This window comes from Cimex lectularius, unplaced genomic scaffold (assembly GCF_000648675.2).
Source record: "Cimex lectularius strain Harlan isolate CLEC.00 unplaced genomic scaffold, Clec_2.1 scaffold20, whole genome shotgun sequence".
Lineage (NCBI taxonomy): Eukaryota > Metazoa > Arthropoda > Insecta > Hemiptera > Cimicidae > Cimex > Cimex lectularius.
In genome coordinates, this window is record NW_019392641.1 from 1,345,766 (window position 1) to 1,365,720 (window position 19,955).

A 19,955-nucleotide genomic window follows, 5' to 3' on the forward strand; every position below is an offset into this window, starting at 1 on the left:
ATAATAATCAACCTACAACCTTTCGAAGTTTTTTTGTTTTGTTGCCATTTTTCAAATGTTGTCTAATCAGCTAACAACTAAGACCTTGCCTAAAAAGAATAATTAATTGAAATAGTTAATATGCTCAATTAAACCACTAATATCAATGTATTAATAAACTATAATATTTAGCGTTTAGCGGACATAATTGACCATAATTAATTATTTCAATGAAATAGTCTTTTTATCTAGGGTCCTGATTGAGATGAAAAAAATGAAGGTTGTGGATGTGAATCATGCTCGTGACACTAACTTTTTCATCTCAACCAAGACCTTAGATAAAAAGAATGTTTAATTGATATAATATTAATTTCATAAATGTAACATGTAGTTAAAATAAAAGAATTTGTGTGAAAATGGGTATGTTTTTGTTTGATGCGAAATTCAAAAGCATTTTTATATAAAATTTATTTTAAGTTTGTCTTTTTCCACTGGCTAATAAGTATGACAGGATTTATTTTAAGGATCATGGTTTTTGACAGATATTACAGCGAGAACAAGTGAATCAGGATTATCTGGGACGATGGGGAAGTGGGCAAATAGACCTTTTCAAGGATTGTATCAAGAACCGTTAGGGATTAGAAAGAAAGGCGTATCTGAATGAGAATCTACCTGCTTGGATTTTTTGATTCGATAAAGTCAGAAAGTCCCAGAAAGGCAATAAAATTGTTAAAAGATTTGATTTATTGTATTTGTTTTGTAGAAGTCAAACGTGGAGGGAAAAGGGCTTTGCTTTGAAAGAACCGTCATCGGTAACGGGACTGGTAGTGGAAGGTTAAAGGCCTGCGTCATTTGATCGTTGAGTGATTGAGTCGCCAGTAGGAAATTCGCTTGGGTCGGGTACATTTGGACCGTCTCACCAACTTCGCCCCACCAAAATTGTCCGTCGACAGATTTTCCGTCGCCCAAATTCAAAATGTGATACGGGCCCTTCCCGTCTCGCCTTTTAACGCGCCATTCCGATGACAGATCCCGCGCCGAGGTGAAAAAAATGCGATTGATGCACCGGAGCAGGCGAAAGAGAGTGGAGTGCGACACGGACCTGACTTAAAAATTTCAGGGACTTGATTTGACAGCTAAGATGGAAGAGGAGGACGATTACGTCGACATTCGCGAAAGGATCTTCCACAACACAGTCAGGGAATACGTCGTAAGTTCTCACTTTTATTTGACAGACGAGAGATTTGACAGATTCAGAGATCAATAGGAAAACAATTTTTTTTCGAAATTTTTTCAGATCTTCCTTTTGATATTCGTCGTACTTTTTATCCTCGGATGCACCATAATTGATATGCTTCGCCGAAAGGACCGTGAAGACTATTTCTCAACCGACGACGACGAAGCGACCGTTTACAAAGTTAGGTGAGAATAGAATTGTTTTCTTTTATGTGTTTTTATATTCGGACTTATTTATTCGTGGCTCAGGCTTCGTCGTTCAGGGACGGCTATTTATTTTTGATAATTATTAAAAGAATGCCAAATGTTTTCGCCTTCCAGTCTGCCAAATTTCTCCTGCCACCCATCCAATGCATAAATATTTTCAGTTTAATCAATCATGTCTCGTTATAATAATGATACTAAGAAGATACCTTTTTTATAAACAAAAGAAACAGCACAAATCATCCTTTTGTTCCTCGCTAGTTTTATCTGTCAGATGCCTCTATGCATATCAACAACACTTCCAGGTTTATGAAGAATTCATGGTTACTTCATACTTCTGTACTTAGTATACTCATGAGTCCTAATTCATCAGGGAATTTCACTGAAACGTTTGTAAGTCACCAAACATCCTTTTGTAGACATGAAGTTTGTTGGGGCTGGGTTTAAAGTTGTTTAAAAAAAAATTATCCTGTTGGTTCATTTTTGAAAATTTTGGTCTCCCTGACAATCCTCAGTGCTGGGTCAGTGCCATTTCTTTGTCTGCCAGTTCAAAATGGCAAGGACAAAATGTCTCGTATGTGACAAAAGGTTTTACGATCTGCGAACGTCACAAGAACAGTATGTTTTATAAAGTGAAGAAGCTATGATTTTGGAAAGAAAAACAACAAATTATCCTTTCCATCTTTAATATTTTTATATGACAGATGCCTTATGCAACTGCAAGTTCAGAACTTTTTTTGCCTAGTCTGTTGATTTAACATCATTTGGCGCGCAGCCCAATATAGTCTGCTCAAGTGGTAAAATTCAGCTTCCTCCCTTTGAGGCAATCTTTCATCGGCTAGAGCTTCACAGTGGTTCAGCAGATGTGTTCCAGTCATATTATCTTCGCCACGCAGGGTACAAGAGGTGTTATCCCACAATCCCTATACAATGGAGATGAGCCCACAGGTAATCATGACCTATGAGCAGCCTAAAAGTCTATGTTTTTGCCACTGTGGAATCATGGGAAATGAAGAGCAGATAAACTAGCGAAATTGTGAGCAGAAAATCAACAACCAAAGGTTCTTCTAGAATACGGAACAATACAAAGATTTTTAAAAAGTTTACTAAAGGAGAAAGTTAGAGAAAAGCATGTAGCAAGTTCAGAAGGGGAAGAGTGTTGCTGTCGGCTGTTTTGGACAACTTCAGACCTCGTTTGATGAAAAATTCATGGTTATTTCATACTTCACCCTTTAAGACTTACTTATATCACTTGTGAGTACTAATTCATCAGGGAATTTGATTGCTCATTTGTATTTTTGCAATTCTTACGTGGTTGTACTGTAGGTCCCAAGTATAATGCCGTGACCTGGTCCAGTCACGCAATGGCAAGTATGTTGGGTGCGAATTCTTTATAAAGAATCCAAAGTTGGTTTATTTCTGTCTTAAGTGCTTGTTCTGTGCCATTTCTCAGCCTGACAGAACAGAACGTCAAGGTTTAGGCACATCAAAATGATCAGAAAGGAACAAACTACAGGCTCATCAACACGTTGCAGACCTAAAGATGAAATTTCACAACAATTCGTTAAGTTAAAACAATAGACTGGGTTGATTTAAGATGTTTTAATTTCATGGTTTGTGACACGCTTGTGAGTTCTGATTGTCCATTTTTTTCACTGCTGTGTTGTAAGTCACAAAATTCGACCTGGTTGGAGACTTGAAGTTTGTCGGGTGCTGGATTTAATATTGTTAAAATAAAATTATGCTATAGTTCGTTCATTTTTGATAAGTTGATCTGTCTGACTTCAGTTTGGTAGTGTTATTTCTTTATCTGTCAGAGTAAAATGTCTCCTGTATAATAACGGAAGTTTAAAATGTCTCCTGTATAATAACGGAAGTTTTTTACTATCTGTGAAAGTTACAAGATCTCAGTATTTTTTATAAACCAAAGAAACTATGATTTCCAAAAAGGAAAACAGCACAAATCATCCTTTTCATCCTCTACCTAAATATCGACAACTTAAGAGCTGGTTTGATGGTTATGATATTGTATCCTTTATTGTATCCTCCTTTCTGTACACACATGTACACTCGCGAGTCCTAATTCATCATGAAATTCGACTAATTGTTAATCCTATAACTCCATGCTGTTTTGGCCTGTCTGTCTGCAGTGCTGGGTCTGTCATTTCTCAGGCTGACAGACCAAAATGTCTTACATATACAACAAAACTATTTACAATCCGTGAAAGTCCCAAGAAAACAATATTTTTTATAAACAAAAGAAGCTATCGATAATTGACATAAACAAAATACAGAACTGAAGAATCATTCTTTCATTTCGTTCCTCGCTAGTTTAATCTATCAGATGTACTTATGCATATCGAAAATTAAACAGCTGGGTCGATGCAGAATTCATTGTCATTCATTACACACAGAATCTTTTTAGATCTAATGTTTTCTTCGTAGTGTACATATACAAGCGAGCCCTAATTCATCAATTGATTAATTGACCCATTTGTAGGATTTCTTCCTTTGTTAATTTGTAAGACCCCAACTTCCTGTGGAGAAGTATAGTGCCACAACCTGATAATATGTATGTTGGATAAATGGGTTTTGTAAGTGGTTTAAAAAAAGAAGCTGTGGGTTAATTGTTTCTTATAATTTTGATCTGTCTGTCTTCAGCATTGGGCCTGTATCATCTCTCAGAGAGACCAAAATATTAGGTTAGCCAAACCAAAATGATCGGAAACAAACTACAGGCTCATCATCACATTGCAGACCTTAATAATAACTTTCACAAGAATTTATTAAACTAAATCTAAAGAGTTCTTTAAGAAAAAATTCTTTCTTTGAGTAATTTGATTAAATTTAAATTTGATACTTGTTTGTTGTCATGCACTAATAAGTGTATTTTCCAATAGCATTTCCGTTGTGAGATTTCTTCTTCAGCATTGTAAAGGCAGACTAAAACTCACAGAATAACAGATATGTTAATGAATTGTTAATAATTTTTCTTTCCGACTGTTTTTTGAAGACCACAGGTAAAAATGATCAGACATGGTCAAGATCCAATTTCTGTTAATCATCCATAGTCAGAATAAAAGTTCTTCATAAGATAAAAATCATTAATATTTGATTTTTTCTTATTTCAATCATTCCTTGGTTGGTTAATTTAAAAAATTGTGATGTATCTTTCAAAGCTGGCTTAGAATTTTAATGCGTGTGATATTGTTTTTTAGCCCTTAGTTTTGATGTTGATTTTGGCCCTAAGCCATCTCCAGTTGCAGAAGCTATTGACATCGACGAGGTTAAGGTTGTAAATTGAAAATAGGATTGGTGGCCTCTGGATTGTATTTCACTGGCTGGCAAGTTATAAAAAATACCTTCACGTACAACTTTCTAAATATATTGCCTTGTTTACAAGTCAGTCGTGAAGTCAAGTTAAATTGATGTCGAGACTTACAAATCTGACACAGAAGTTTAAATAATTTTGACATTCTTTACAAATTATATTGATTCTTTCTGTTATATAAACCAAATAGTTAACCTAAAATAAAAATAAAATAAGACAAAATAAATCAAATCCATTAGTTCTGCGTTGTAGATGAAAAATACATGTTGTTGTATTATTTATATAATCACTGGATAGTTGATCCCGTTGATATTTTAATCTTTAATTAGATAATTATAATCATTAAGTATATATATATATATATATATATAAATATCTGTTTACTATGCATTACGTGTAATTGCACAAAAAAGACAAACTTTTCTCTATTTGAATCTCAATGGTTTTGCCACAAAGATGTGAACTCAATGGTTTTAGACAAATGATTGATGATGACATGAAACTCATTACTCCTGTTCATGACCTTGCCTGATAAATTCCATTAAATATGCCCCACTTCAATCCTCAATTTCATTATGTATTATTGATTATACCAGAAAATTAATCAATAATTTCCTTATTTGAATTTATTTTAGAGCAAATAATTTTATTTTGTGATAATTGTTATATTAAAAAGTACGTTTTCAAATTTTTCAGTATGTATTTATGCGTTTTTGCACTTTCCGTGACTATCTGTGCTGCGTTACTTTTACCATCGTCGATTGCGAGCAACGAAGTACTTCTCTTGTATCCGAAGAGCTACTATGTCAAATGGCTGAATCATTCTTTAATTCAAGGTAAGTTATTTTTATTAATTTCCTGGCCGGGGCGGGTAACGATTTTCCATTGTGCGCTGTAGGCTGGACAACAATCTCTGTTTACCTGAGCGTGAAATGTAATGTAGGTCTGAATAATGACTTCCTTCTCTTTTTGTTGACGATTTATTGCTATTTATCTAATTTCAGACTCATTGATAAATGTTTTTAAAAAAATTAAAAACGATTCACTTTCATGTTGATAAATTATAATGTTATCTTTTCAGAACGTACACTGTTCCACTTTTAAACATTTCTTTTGAAATGAGTCGTACTGGCTTAAATAACTTTTTAACTTTTGTGAAATTATCTTAACAGTTATCGTTACTGGTCTGATAAATTTTGTCAACACTTTAATCAACATCAATTATCACAGTAATATTGAGTTTGTTTAGTTTATTATAAAGAGTAATAGAGTAAATTTATCTAAAAAATAAAAAAATAATTGTTTTTCATTATCTATCCAACTACAATCAATATACTATTTTTAGCTGATTACTTTTCAATGTTATTTTTAGACTTATGTGTAAATCATTTCAATGGAATCTCAATTATTTTGTTATCAAATTTATTAATGTGTTTAATAATATTTTTAAGAAAGAATTTAAAAAACACAACAAAAATCAAGAAATCTCTATTTTTGTTCAAAGAAGTTATATTTCCAGCCAATCATGAGGCGAGGGCACCGTTATCTTAACTTCTATTTAATATTTACTTTTAAGAATTAATTTTAAATTTTAATAATGTAGTCAATTTTTGTCATTAAAAGTAATGTATTGTCATTTCAGGTATATGGAATTTGGTTTTTTTGTTCTCCAACGTTTCTCTGTTTGGCCTGCTTCCGTTTGCTTACTTGTTCACCGAGTCAGAAGGCCTTTCAGGATATCGGAGGGTGAGTTTGCCTTAAAAAAAAAAAAAAAATAAATAAATAAATAAAATAAAATAAATAAAATTGTAAGCATATTTTTTTATTTTACTTGATTTTTTTTTTTCAGAGTGTCAAGTCACGTATTTATGAAACATGCACTGTGCTAGTTCTGCTCATTTTTATAGTTTTCGGTCTGACATATGTAATTTCGGCGTTGCTCGATCCAAATGAATCGGGCTATTTCGCGTTCCAAAGTAAGTTTTACTTTTAATTCTATAGTAAAAGTAAATTTTAACTTTTTTTCTTTCAGATTTTAGTACATATTATTTGCCGTTTCTATACTCGTGCATATCTTTCCTGGGAGTTATTTTACAGCTTAGTAAGTGATTAATGTATTTCTGTTGGTTAGTTTTTCTCCTAACTTTCAAAACGTTTATTTTTGTTTTAATTTGTTTTTACAGTTTTTACTCCTTTGGGTTTTATAAGCCTTTTTGGAATAGTTAGTAGGTCTTTGGTCAAACCGCAGTTCCTCCATAACATCAAAGAAGAATATTACAAAACGCTCATGGAAGAGGATTTGTTAAAAAGAAGGTACAGAGTCTATTTTCGATACGTTGTTATTTTCTGTCTGACAACTTTTAAAATTTCAATTCCAGAATAAAATTAGTGTCTATGACTGGAAAGTCTTACATCAAGCCAGAACCGATGTCGCCTGCACTCCTTGAGAACGAGGAAGACGCAAGTGTACTTGGTCTCAAGAACGGTGCTTTGCAGACTGGACTGAAAGAAAGACTGGAAAGTGTCATCCAGAGGAGAGACGTGCTACGTAAGTTGTAATTTTTTAAGTAAAATTCATTGATACATCACCTAAGGGATTTATTTATTAAATTAATTTTTGTACTGCTTTTTTTTACAATTAATTTATTATTATTATTATTTTTTGAACAGAAAAACAAAAGGCCACATCAACATTCAGAAGGAATATTATATATCCAATGGCCATGTTGGTGCTGTTTGTTCTAACAATCATCACAATATTTTTAGTTCTTGTTAATTCGATTATGCTACTGATTGGTGTTAAAGCATTGCCTAAAAGCACCGCTGTAAGTATTATTAATTAGGTCTTAATATTTTATGAGTCAATAATGTTTTTTTAAAATTATTTCAGCAATTTACTCTTGGGATTACATCATTATCCAAATTGGGCCCATTAGGAGCAACAATTGAAGTTGTGGTAATATTTTACCTTGCGGTGACATCCTGTGTCGGCTTATACTCAGTCCCATTTCTAAAAAGGTTAAGGCCGAGAAGGGCAAAAACACCACTTTCCCTCCTGATAGCAAACTGCGCTTTGCTACTAATTCTAAGTTCTGCCCTTCCCCTATTAGCAAGGATCCTAGGTAAATTTCACTCGATGGGACTCTGTGATAGAAGCTAATTTTTTTTTTTAAATTTTGTTGTTCTATGTTTTAGGTATAACAAATTTTGACCTTCTCGGCCACTACGGTAAGATTGTATGGCTTGGGAATTTTAAAATTGTATTCGCCTACAATATCCTCTTCGCCACTGTGACCGCTCTCTGCCTGTTCAACAAATTCACGACCCCTGTCTGTAAGGAACTTTTCAACAGGTTCGTCTCTTTTTTTCTTATCCCTTAATCAATTATCGAACTCTGCCCTCCCACATGTAATAAAATTTGGTCAAGATTGTAAAGGTATCCGATTTACACGTTGTATAACAGTCCTGGGTTAAATCCCTGATTGTTTTTTGCTGATAATTTATATTAGTGCAGACAAGTATTGTGAAATTATCCCCCCCATCATTTGATGAGTTGTTGAAAAGAAAAAAGAAAGTGACAATAAAGAAAATGCTAACTTCAGAGACTTTTGGATAATTCTGGAACATCAAATAAATATTTATTTCTATAATTAATTATCTTTATATTATTATGCATAATATTTATCAGTGCAAGTGTGATATTTTTCTGTTTTCTGTGGGGTGATGAACCTGAAATTTCATCATTTTAGTCTGTTTATCCTCCCTGGGCCGGTCTAACAGATGTGTTTCAACATGACACCATTCTCAGTGTGTCAACAGACTGACAATGGCAGATAGATTATTCACGATGTTACTTATTTATAAGCTTATAATTTCCAAGATAGATGCTTTGTTCAGAAATTATTCGGACATCGTGAGATACGGTCTAGTGTGACGTAGGTTTTAGAAAAACGTCTTTATTGAGATCGAAACGTTGGCACGATGAAGAAAATGTTTTTTTAAAACCTACGTCACACCAGACCGCATCTCACAATCTCTGAATAATCATTACTAACGGTCACTAAATACCACACATTTGTTCAGAAACTAGTATTAATAAATTGTTATTTTATGTTTAAACATTTGTTTTGATAGTGTTGTAAAGGAAAATCTAAGTTTAATGTCGTACAAATTTAAATTGTTAAAAAAAATCCAGATTGAAATATATATATAGCTACATCACTTTATTATTTAGCAGTGTCACAGGGTGGTAGACTCCTCCCTTGAGGGAAGGTATGCTGCTCTGGTGCTTTCTCAGACATTAAGCAAGCCTTCGATCGAGTTTGGCACCCGGGCTTGCTCTGGAAACTGCATCATTTCATCCTTCATTCACCTTATTCTAAAATCTTATCTGTCTGATAGACTTTCAAATATCAGAACACCCAGTATGCTAAAGTGCTTGTCCCGCAAAGCAGCGTCCTTAATTCCATCATCAACCCATCATACACCGCAGACACTCCTATCAATCTTGATAAGTAAGCACATATGCAGACAATAGTGCCATCCTTTCAGCAAACTCAGACCCAGTAACCTTCAGAAACCCCCAGGACCCGTATCTCCTGTTTGTAAGAATGATTCAAGTAATGGAGGATTAGTCAACGAAACCCAATTTACCCTTTGCCATACCTTTCCTTCAATCTACTGTACCCCTATTCTTTTCGGAGCAAGTAATGTCCTCCGCTATTTAGGACTTTACATCGGCAAAAGACTTGCCTGGAACACTACTCAAAATAATAGAACTGAATAGACAACAGATCGAAACTCGCACTAGAAAACATGACTCATCTAAATATTATTACAACTAATCTGGGTAGAATTGAACTGTGGGGTTTAATCAAGTATTCCAACCTAAAGAATCATCATACTAGTAAAAAATCGTCCGAACCATTGCCAAGCTCTCTACTTTGTAACCTTACTAATCACACAATTTTTCCTCAAAACCAGAAGTCGATAGAGTCGCCTCTATAAAACCCTCTAACTTTATCCCAACCTTTCGACCTAATGTTATTCTTACTTCTGAATACATCCACTATCAAGACTTTTTTCCTAATTTTTAGACAGCCTGTTTGTTTTTTAGACTTAGGTCAATGCTGTCTTTCGCTACAAGAGGCAGAATGTGGATTTGACAGCTCTTCAGTGGCGCAGCGACGGCTCCGTACAAAGAAGACTAGAGATAGTTTTGTTTATAGTGTATAGCATTTAATAAAAAAAAGTAACCATTTTCTGAAGAAGCAGCTGAGATTTATTTCCTAATTTTCATTTTTCATTGAAATCTTTTTTCTATTTTTATTTTATTTTTTGAAAAGACAATACATTTTCGGATAGTTCGTGTTAATTTTTCAAAGGGATTACATTACAATTATCATATATTTGTAATGTCTTTGTTTTGTGTTTAATCAACGAATAATTTGTATTTTTTTTTGTTTGTTTTCAATGAAAATAATAATACAAAATGATCATATCACTTTACCTAAGTTAGGTGATGAAAAATTCCCCCTAAAAAATAAAAAAATAAATCTGTATTGAAGACTGATGATACATCCGATTAGCTTAAGAGAAAATATGTAATGAACTTGTGATAAGCAATTAAATTTAAGCTGCTTAGTTTTGTTTTTGGTATGTTGTTAATAAGTGTGATTATGTCCTAATGTAATACTTCAATATTTTTATTTTATTTATTTTATTATTCTATTTAATCGTTAAAGAAGATAACTTTTCTAATTATGCATAAAAAAATAATTGTTTTTTAAAATTTATAACAATTATGTTTTTGTGTACATTGTGTAATATTAATATCGAGGAGAGTTGAATGTTTGAATGGTTAAGCGTTTGTCTAGTCTGGGTTAAAATGAGCACAGTGTACAAAATAGGTATGCTTTTTGTCATTTTATTCATTTCGTTGTATTTTTTTTTTTCATAGATTTTATTTTTAGCGTTTGTATTTTAAATTGCCTTTATAATGGCGAGATTAATAAGGAAATTGGGAATAACCTTTGTGCTATTTTTTGCTGCTCTTATTCCTTTTTTTTCGTGTTCCTTTGTTTCGAACTCTGCCTTAATTTGCTAGTCAAGGATTTATATGTACATCATGTATATTTGCAATGTACAAATTCAGATGATTTAAATATACTGGTTGAAATGTAGTAGTACAAAATATTTACTATAGCAACTGAAAGTAGCAGCAGAACGCTTGGATAAATTAGATTTTTTGTTAATGATTTATTTTCTGATTGAAGGAAGGAAAGAAAGAAAAAAAGACAAAAGTTTCATAAACAAGCCTTCTATGGAATGTTATGGCGATTGCTCAAGTAAGAGTTAAATTATCGTCATGGAAGGTGCAACTGCTATTTTTATTATTTATACTTAATATTTATGGGAGTTTTAGATTTATAACTATTAATTTGTTTATAAGTTGTTGCCTTATGTCTACAATTTTTGTGATAATAAATGTTTACATTAATTTACACAATAAAATGTATTTATTGAAGCAGAAGGAAGTTTCCATTTCAACCCAATCACTATTAAAAAAATAAAAAAAATCCATTAGTCTGCCAGAAATTATTTCTGAAATTATATTTGTTTTAAAATTTCACAAACAATTTGAAAAGTTTTAACTTTTACAAGACAAGTGGAGAAGCTTCAAATATCTGGTTAATTTTAGAGTAATTCGATCGCACCTATTTGTGTAGTCTGTTTGATCAGACCTGATCCAGCCTAAACATACTTCAGTGGTTGGTCTGCGTTATTTCATCAACCGTGCACTTTTACGAGTTTGTAACATGTGAACAGTTAGATTGACCCCTGAAGATTGCAAAATGCCAATGTCTGTCAGATTGCATGTGCCATATAAAAAGTTTTGTAAATAATTTACAAAAAGATTATTTTGATGAATGGAAGACGAACAATCATAATACCTTTAAATTATTATTTTTTAAAGATATTGCTAATGTATTTGTTTGTTTTGTAATTAAAGCTGTAAAAGATAAAATAATAATGGTTTTGTATTGTATTTGTCCAGTTGATTTTTTCTCTTCATTTGCAGACTATTTAAGGCTCTTGAAATCTCAGAATCAAGTCCGCATCTCTGTGGAGAAAAGTACTCCTTAAGTTCATTACACAGTTCAGTGAGTTTGCTGGAAGAACAAAACAAAAATTTATGCAGGGTTATGGACATGTAGTTTGGTCGTGTCTCCAATTAATTTGAACCATGTGACACGGCTTCAATGTAAAATGTAGTATACCGAAATGATTAGAAACGATCAACTAAACGTTAGTATTTAAATTGTGACTTACGCATTTGAATGTTATTCCCACCGATTCTAGTCCCTGATGGGGTATAGTCATTGCGAAGATGATGGGCCAGAACTGACCAAAGTGGGCTGGATATGAGTTTTCCAGCGAAAAGGTCAACTTTAAGCCTCTGCCAGCTATCAGCCACATGCCTCGGCAAGGTATCCATCGAGCAACGCATTTTTACATCGCATTTGAATATCTTCAAGCATCTAAAACGATGTACTCAGGAAAGAAATAGCACAAACGATGCACGGTTGAAATTACACTTTAAACAGTTACCAACCCCGCAGGTGCTTTGAATGGGATGCAGTATCACATCTCTCGTCTTGAACTCTTCTTCGATTTCGTACAGGCCGTCATTCAGCTCTATTTTCCTAACAGGGTTCGGAAGCACACGGTACTCTCTAAACTGTCTTGATAATACACGACTCCTTGGCATTGTTGTCTGCGTCGTGCCGAACAAGAACTCGTGCGATTGCGTGCTGCAATTCAATAAAATAAGACACAATTGAATGTTTACACAAACCGGACATACCCTCGAGTGCCCTCCAACTCTCGGAAGTATTGTTCATTTCTCAAGATGATCCTGCTGTTGGTCCTCACCAGGTTCATTAAGAAGCGTATTATGTTTTTTTTATCTTCGGATGTGGGGATATGTGAAGTTGGATCAATTAGCTTAGGCGGTGCTTGAATAAACTGGAAATACTGGCGTTCAAATAAGATAATCATTGTGTTTAAAACATGGTTGTTACCTGCTGTTGAGATATTTCATATTGCGCTTCTATTGTGCATGAGTTAGCTAATGGGATATATCGTACTTTGATCTTGTAAACCTTGTACAAAAATAAATTGAGGAGTTCTAGAATACGACATCCAAAATATTCATCGTGCGCCTCTTCATTCGCCCTAAGTTCTAAGTACGTTTTGGTCAACTTTGCCATTGAAACAGTGTATCCATCATTAACATGCCAAGGAGGCAGCTCTCGTTTTGTAGACTATAATTATTAAATATTTATCTTCAAACTTCAGAAAAAAAAAAACTACGAAGACTTATCGACTCAAAAAAAAAAAAAAAAAGCCTATTTGTAAGTATTGTGGGTGCAACTAGAGGCCCTGAGATTCGAACCTGGGACCCTTACAGTGATAAATCGCTATGTCAATGCTTTAACTCTTGAGGACACTGAAGACCCATTTTTTTAAAAATGTAGTGTGTAGATGATTGTGCTTATATTAGACATCTTATATCTAAACTAATTTCCTCATCCAGTGAAGCTAGGATGAGGAAAACAATTAATTTAAGCTCTTTGATAAACGAATTCAGTGTAAATTATTTGGATAAACAAATAAAATATTTTATATACATTTGATTAACATACAGAATTGTTTTGAAGTGAAAAATCATTGTCACATAACAATGATTTGAATGGCCTTCGGATTCCGATGAGTCTACCAATACCAATGTATGTTAAAAAAGTAAAACTTGGACATTAAAAAGTAAATTGAATATAAAATATTTTATTTCTATTAATTTTTTTACAATGAATTTTCATATCAGATGTATTCATTGGTGAATATATTTGAAAAAAAAAAGTTTTTTTTAATATTAAACAAAAATGTGACTCACTTCTTCATATAAGTTGTTGAACAGGTTGAGAATTTTTGCCATACCGAGGATGGACTGACGGTTGCTATACAGCTCGCACCTGTCAGCGACTTTGAAGACATTCAGCTCCACTCTGAGCATTTCGCATATGAAGAAAGATCTGAACAGAGGTAGCCTGAGTAGAACGATCTCCTCCTCCGATGGGATCCTCATTATCTCCAACTTGAGAGACTGGATTTCTTCGTTTATGTCCGAGTCCAGTCTGAAAAATATCTCCCTCAGGACGGAACAAACCCTTGACTTGAACAGCGAGCTGACAAGTGCTATGTCTCCGAGGGATGAAATCGGCAAATAAAGTAATATCTTGTCGATCAAGTGGAGCGGGAAATTGTCAAAATATGCCTCGTGATTTACTTCCGTGTTGTCTTCAATGCAATCCAATTTGAAATCAGTTACAGACATGTCTGGTAATTTTTATCTTTGTGTACACTTTGAACAATTTTTTTTTTTTGTGGTAAAAATCATGTGATTTTTGATGGAAAATAAAGATTAAAACAAATAAATATTGTTTTACATATATAAAAATGAAAATCCTTCCAACTTAATCTTTTATCCCTGCAGCTGTAAAATTGTGTACCACAATTTCTTTTTATATTTTCTTTGGCTCAGTTGCTAGTCATTAAAGAGAAAACTTGTTTTCTGTTACACTATTATACTGTTCAAACTATCTAATGTAAATTTATAATCTTTTTTATTTTGGGTTAGCTGATCATATCTTAATCTTTCTTTGTGTATGGCCACGATTTTATTTTTATTATTAGAAAAAATTAACAGTTCAGGTTATATATATAAAATAATATATAAAGATATCACAGGGAAAAGTCAACTTCATGATTTTAACTGGAATGAATGCACAGCTAGAGAATATCTTGAAGCAAACGGGGTTTGAGCCTGTCCTTCACCTTTTGTTCCATGTTGACATGGTTTACGAGACTTAGGTTAGTGTGGAACTTTTTGAATTCAGTCGTAATAAATTCATTGATGGTAAGTAAGGAAGTTTAAATCTCGATGAAGTTGAGTTTCTCATATACCATGGTGCATCTATTGTTTGTACGGGACACGGCTATTCCAATGACCCCCACCAGTCTAAAATAATTATGGTTGGTGGCCATAATTCATCGCGGTATCACTGCATTCATTTCCCACAAAGCTATTCAAGGTCTTTAAGGTGAAGCACCATGCCTCCGCCTGGTCTGGTAGATTACCTCAGTGTCTGCTAACATATATGGGAGGGGAGGAGGGACTTAAAAAGGAAATAAAATTCATAGTTTCAATAAAAAAAATTACTGCAATCCATAACAATAATTAATGAATAACCTGCGATTTATTACAATGAAACATATACTACAAATTCCTTTACAAAACTGATTCTTTTTCCCCCTCAAAAGATACTTTTTAGCATATTCATAAGGCCCCTTAATTTTTACATATTCGTTACAGTCATAAGACAGCGTACATATATATATATATATATATATATATATAAAAAGAAAGAAAGAGATTAGCCAGTTTTACAAACAAGTGATATCATTTACTAGATGTTGAATTGACACTTTAGTTAATCTATTTAACAATATGTACACAACCACATAATTTTTTTGGTTGATATCATATATAAGAATTATGAGATCACTTATTTTAGTCTATACGATATTTTGGGTTTGCATTATTTCTAAGCCAAGGGATTAAAAAAAAAAAAAAAAACCCTATAATCATTACTGCACTAAATATGAAAATAATTGTTTTTAGTCTTATATAAATCATTGGGTAGCCACTATGCTTTATAAAAGAGTAACAACTTAACATCAATTTTTCAAGCAGATTAGCAAGAAATAAGTGGCAAAAAATCTTCGACTGTTACATTTTGAAAACTCATGTTCAACCTTTTGTAACGAATGAACATAAAATGCATCTTAAAATTAACAGAATTTTCAATTGATACAAATTAAAGCATTCACTGATTAATAAAATATTTGGTTAATAAATAAATATAAGAAAGAAAGTTTTTCGTAACTCGAATTAGAACAGGTACTTTTTATTATTTATATGGTACCCAATTATATTATTCAATTTGAATATTTTTGAACCATTTCATATAATTTTTCAACCATACTCATTTGACTCTTTAAAAATCTCATTTTTAAGCTAATTAATTTTGAGTGAAAATAATGTGTACAAAACCTTAATATGTTTGAACAAATACCATACCTTTAAGATATACACATTATGATACATTAGACTAGGCTGACTTTTAAATATGACTTACATATAAAAATATATTCCGAGGCTGTAAAGCTAATCCATGAATCAAATACATGCATTATGTGAAGTCAATGTAACTGTAACACTCTTATTAATTTAATAACAGAAATTAATTTATGGAATTATAAAAAGAGGGAAAACAGGGTTCTTTATTTGAGAATATTGTTTCAATTTAGCTTCTGCTTGGGATTCTATTAAGCAAAGAACATTTTTTAAGTATCATTAATTCACCAACATACTCTAATAAAATTGATAAGGATGGAAGATGTTGGTTAAAAAAATTGAACCTTTGTAAATAACATAAAACCCAAGATTAAAATGTAATGTTAATGTAACAAAAACCTATCAATATTCCAAGACAATGATTTAAAACTTAGGGTGTGAAGTTGGAAAAGACGATTCAGAACAGTTGTCAATTTCAAGACATCCTCGAGCATCGGGATCAAGTATGTCTCACACTGCACCCCATCCATGTTAACTTGCAGCTTGTAATTACCAGCATATACCATTTGTATTATATCAAAAACAGATCTTACAAATAACTGGATATGCACCATAACAATTCTGTACAACTGGTCTATGAAAATCTCTACCTTTAGTAAATATGTCATCATGTTGGTAGTTTTGGTCGAAAACTGATAATCACCCAGCAACACCAGGAGGTTGTAGGGACAAAAAGACAGAAAAAAAAACCCAGCTGGCTCCCTAACAATATAAAAAATAAAATAGTGCACATCAAGTCCATTGTGCACATGGGTTAAGTACAAAAAGTCCCTATCAGTTTAAAATATAATATAAAAATTTGTTTAAGGTGACTATTGAATCACACATTCAATAAGTGCTTTTGAGTCCTTTATATAAATTTTTATCTTTTGCTATTGCTCAATTGTACTGTTTTTATAAAACAAGTTTTGTTTATGCATAGCCTATCTACTGGTTGAAATTACTGTTTTAATAAATAAAGTCTATAAAGTAAGAATGGATCCCAAGTTACCTGCTATTTTAAATTTGAGATTTATAAAATATAACTGTTTAAATTTAAGGATTAACAATGTTTTGGAACATTCTTAACTGAATTTGTTTTGATATTTATATATTTTAATTATGGATTTTGTATCATTGTTGTATGTCACAACAATGACAAATCAAATAATTACATACAACAATGTCACTATTCTTACGTAGGAAAAGAAACATGCCAAGGCAAGATTGGTCGTACTATAAAATCTTGTTTTGCATGTAAAACTTGAAGATCATTGAATTGTACTCACAAAACTAGATTTCAAGCTTTGGAACGTAATTAATTACAGTAACAACAACAAAGTAGTGAGCAGGTTGTCAAGCGACGTTATTTTAATAAAGGGGCTTTTTCCCTTATTTTTTTGTATTTGTTAACTTGTCGTCTCACCAAAATTCATGTGACCCGTTTTTTTGGCATGGGCTTGGGCTTGGGTCTGCCCCTGAAGTTTCTCACGGCAGACAAGGCATTTTAGTGTGAAACGGTTGACGTCTGTGTATTGTCGGCTTGACTTTGCTTCCTGGGCAAGTTCTTCTGCTTCTCGGAGAGCGTTTTCATTTGACCTTAGAAACATTGTCTGGATTTTCATCTCCCCCTATTCCATAAACAAAATGATTAACGCAAAGATAAAAAAAAAATATATATAATAAGTGTATCGCTAATTACCCCAATCATTTCTCTGTACAATGGATCGTAATGTATCCCGTCGAATATAAGAAACACTCGATATTCGTAGTTTTTGTCTTCACCAAATTTATTTATCACAGCATTCATAGTGTCGACGACGGCTATCTCCATACCGTAAAAATTTGAGAGTACGGCCAGTTCAATTGCACCACCCCAAGATTCTGGCTTCTGAATCCATTTGCAGTAATCCTTGTTTGGCTTACCGAGGATAGCTTCTGAATATTCATCCTCATTTGAACCCACTTGTTCAGCTATTATCTGTCTCATGTAAGTGCCACACGAAGGGTCTACTTTACCTATAACATAAATATGCAAATGTTATGACCAAAAGGTACATTTAGGACCTAGGACATAAGACCTATAATGTGATAAATAACCTTAAAAAACAAAACCAAACTGCTAAAATAAATAGGATGAGGTAAAAATTAATGATACTGGGTCATAATAATAGAATACTAGAATTTTGTTTATTGATCTTTTCCTATATCCTTAGTTCAGTTCAATTGACTCCATCCATCTATTAAGAAGTAGTAGGTCATTGCTGCAATTCTTTTTCCTGGATCTTCTTGAAGTCTTAAAGAGAGCTTAACCTTTTTTAATCAAGAGAAAAATTGTGGCTACATTCAGTTCAGTTTATTCTTCCAATCTGTTTCAGGTAAACTGGGCATGTAGCCTTTAGACAACTGGGCATTTAACATGCATGCAAAAAAAAAAAAAAAAAAAAAAAAAAAAAAAAAAAAAAAAAAAAAAAAAAAAAAAAAAAAAAAAAAAAAAAAAAAAAGTGGAACAGCTGATAAGAGACTCTCCGTGTTTAGGGGACAACTCTGTGTACAGGGCAGTTACAGATGCATCGGCATGAAAGATTAATTTTCTTTGTATTAAAACCTCTACTTAGATGACACTCTAAATAAAGGCCAAAGATAAGTGCCCTGTTTGTCGTCCTACAAACAATCATTAATTACTGTCAAATTTTAAAAACTAAATATCGAAGAATTGAATGGAATGAAGGAGACCCTGGCTCATCAACATTTCTGACACGGCATCACCCAGATTGACCAATATAAGAGGACGTACCTTGTATGCAAAGGACCAAAATTTCCTCACTGACTACTTAACTTATTGCAAGTAGATGCTTAGACTAGTGACAAGTATGTAATGCTGGGTTTCTGTGTTATGGATTCAACTGACCCAGTATAGCTGATCAATTAAATAAAGCGTACCTCCGAGTACGAATCCAATGCTGGTGAAGAGGCAAGAGTTGTCGGCCGGTACGACTTGCCTGAGAAGGAGTCCCGTCGAACCCTGGTCGTCGATGACGTGCCGTCTCGGAGGAGATGCCGCCAGCTCCTTGGGCAGAGGAGAATCCTCGACGGCGAGAGAGTCGCCCGATTTGATCCCTGCCACTTCCAGGGTGATGTCGTTCATGGAAAGCTCCAGGGGTCTGGGCGGGTAGCCGCTAAGGATCACCATCCTCTCCACCGGGATGTCCACCTTTGCCGAGACGAATTCTTTCAGCTCGAGGAGGGTGCTGGTTGGGTTCAAGTGATCCACGAGCACGTTCATGCCGGATTTCGTCCTCACTCGCAGAACCATCTTGGCCATTTTTCCTTCGTGGGTACCGGTCCGCGGTCAAAGCCGTCTTTTTTGTTATAAGCGATCGTGGAAAAGAATTTAACTGGATTCTCAAACGACTCCGAATAACGGGAGGACAGGTCGAGGAGGTAACCGTCAAACGATTTTCCTAAATATGGTACCTGACAGTCACGCTGTAGCATGTATCCCAGTGTTGCCAACGCGCTTCAGACGAATTTCTCTTTCCTCTTAAAAAAAACATAGTCAACATAAAACATCGTTAATAAATTTACAAAATCATACAAATATTCATTGTTAATACTGAATTTTGCAACTATCAACGTTTTAACTTTGCAAAGTAGTTCTAAATTTTTATTGGTATTAAACATATTTTATTTGTAAATGATTTACGTTTTTTTTAAACAATTATATAAACAATTTATACAGCTTTAGCTTAAAAAAAATACAGAAAAAAAACAGTGCTAGCTTTATTACGTCCATAAATGTCTCAATTATTTCTTGGCTTGTTAGAAAACATTTCCATGTGGTGTTTTTAATAAAAAAAGTAAATACATTACTTATTTACATTTATTTGTTTCAAAAATTTACACCCATCATCAGAACTATATTTTTTATCAAAGGACATTGATATTCATATTTTATAACATTTT

At 33.3% G+C, this 19,955-nt stretch overlaps 3 protein-coding genes across 8 annotated transcripts; 1 reads left to right on the forward strand and 2 right to left on the reverse strand.

Annotated features, from left to right (window-relative positions):
* Positions 1-772: 772 nt before the first annotated feature.
* LOC106661477 (protein Lilipod) lies at positions 773-15,468 on the forward strand. 3 transcript variants are annotated; one of them, XM_024229463.1, is made up of 12 exons: positions 773-1,189; positions 1,277-1,401; positions 5,447-5,586; positions 6,393-6,496; positions 6,600-6,726; positions 6,783-6,851; positions 6,934-7,063; positions 7,129-7,298; positions 7,421-7,575; positions 7,641-7,872; positions 7,946-8,102; positions 13,731-15,468. In XM_024229463.1, exons 1-12 carry the CDS (start codon positions 1,121-1,123, stop codon positions 13,762-13,764), a joined length of 1,512 nt encoding a protein of 503 aa, XP_024085231.1. In that variant the 5' UTR covers positions 773-1,120; the 3' UTR covers positions 13,765-15,468. The 3 variants fall into 3 exon arrangements, with proteins under 3 accessions (XP_024085231.1, XP_014240396.1, XP_014240395.1); XM_014384910.2 differs by lacking the exon at positions 13,731-15,468 and adding an exon at positions 9,851-9,934 and having other exon boundaries at positions 774-1,189; XM_014384909.2 differs by lacking the exon at positions 13,731-15,468 and adding an exon at positions 9,867-11,276 and having other exon boundaries at positions 779-1,189.
* Positions 10,694-14,212, reverse strand: LOC106661478. Of its 4 annotated transcripts, none has more exons than XM_014384911.2 (6): positions 13,707-14,212; positions 12,835-13,077; positions 12,618-12,787; positions 12,366-12,564; positions 12,083-12,281; positions 10,694-11,922 (listed from the first exon to the last, which is right to left on the reverse strand). In XM_014384911.2, exons 1-6 carry the CDS (start codon positions 14,145-14,147, stop codon positions 11,837-11,839), a joined length of 1,338 nt encoding a protein of 445 aa, XP_014240397.1. In that variant the 5' UTR covers positions 14,148-14,212; the 3' UTR covers positions 10,694-11,836. The 4 variants fall into 4 exon arrangements, 2 of the variants coding, with proteins under 2 accessions (XP_014240397.1, XP_014240398.1); XR_001339742.2 differs by having other exon boundaries at positions 11,766-11,922; positions 12,083-12,291; positions 12,618-12,778; XR_001339741.2 differs by having other exon boundaries at positions 11,766-11,922; positions 12,083-12,291.
* Positions 15,393-19,644, reverse strand: LOC106661555 (ubiquitin thioesterase OTU1). The gene is made up of 3 exons (XM_014385049.2): positions 18,933-19,644; positions 17,692-18,008; positions 15,393-17,620 (listed from the first exon to the last, which is right to left on the reverse strand). The coding sequence occupies exons 1-3, from the start codon at positions 19,312-19,314 to the stop codon at positions 17,399-17,401; spliced, it is 921 nt and encodes a 306-aa protein (XP_014240535.1). The 5' UTR covers positions 19,315-19,644; the 3' UTR covers positions 15,393-17,398.
* Between the last annotated feature and the right edge of the window lie 311 nt (positions 19,645-19,955).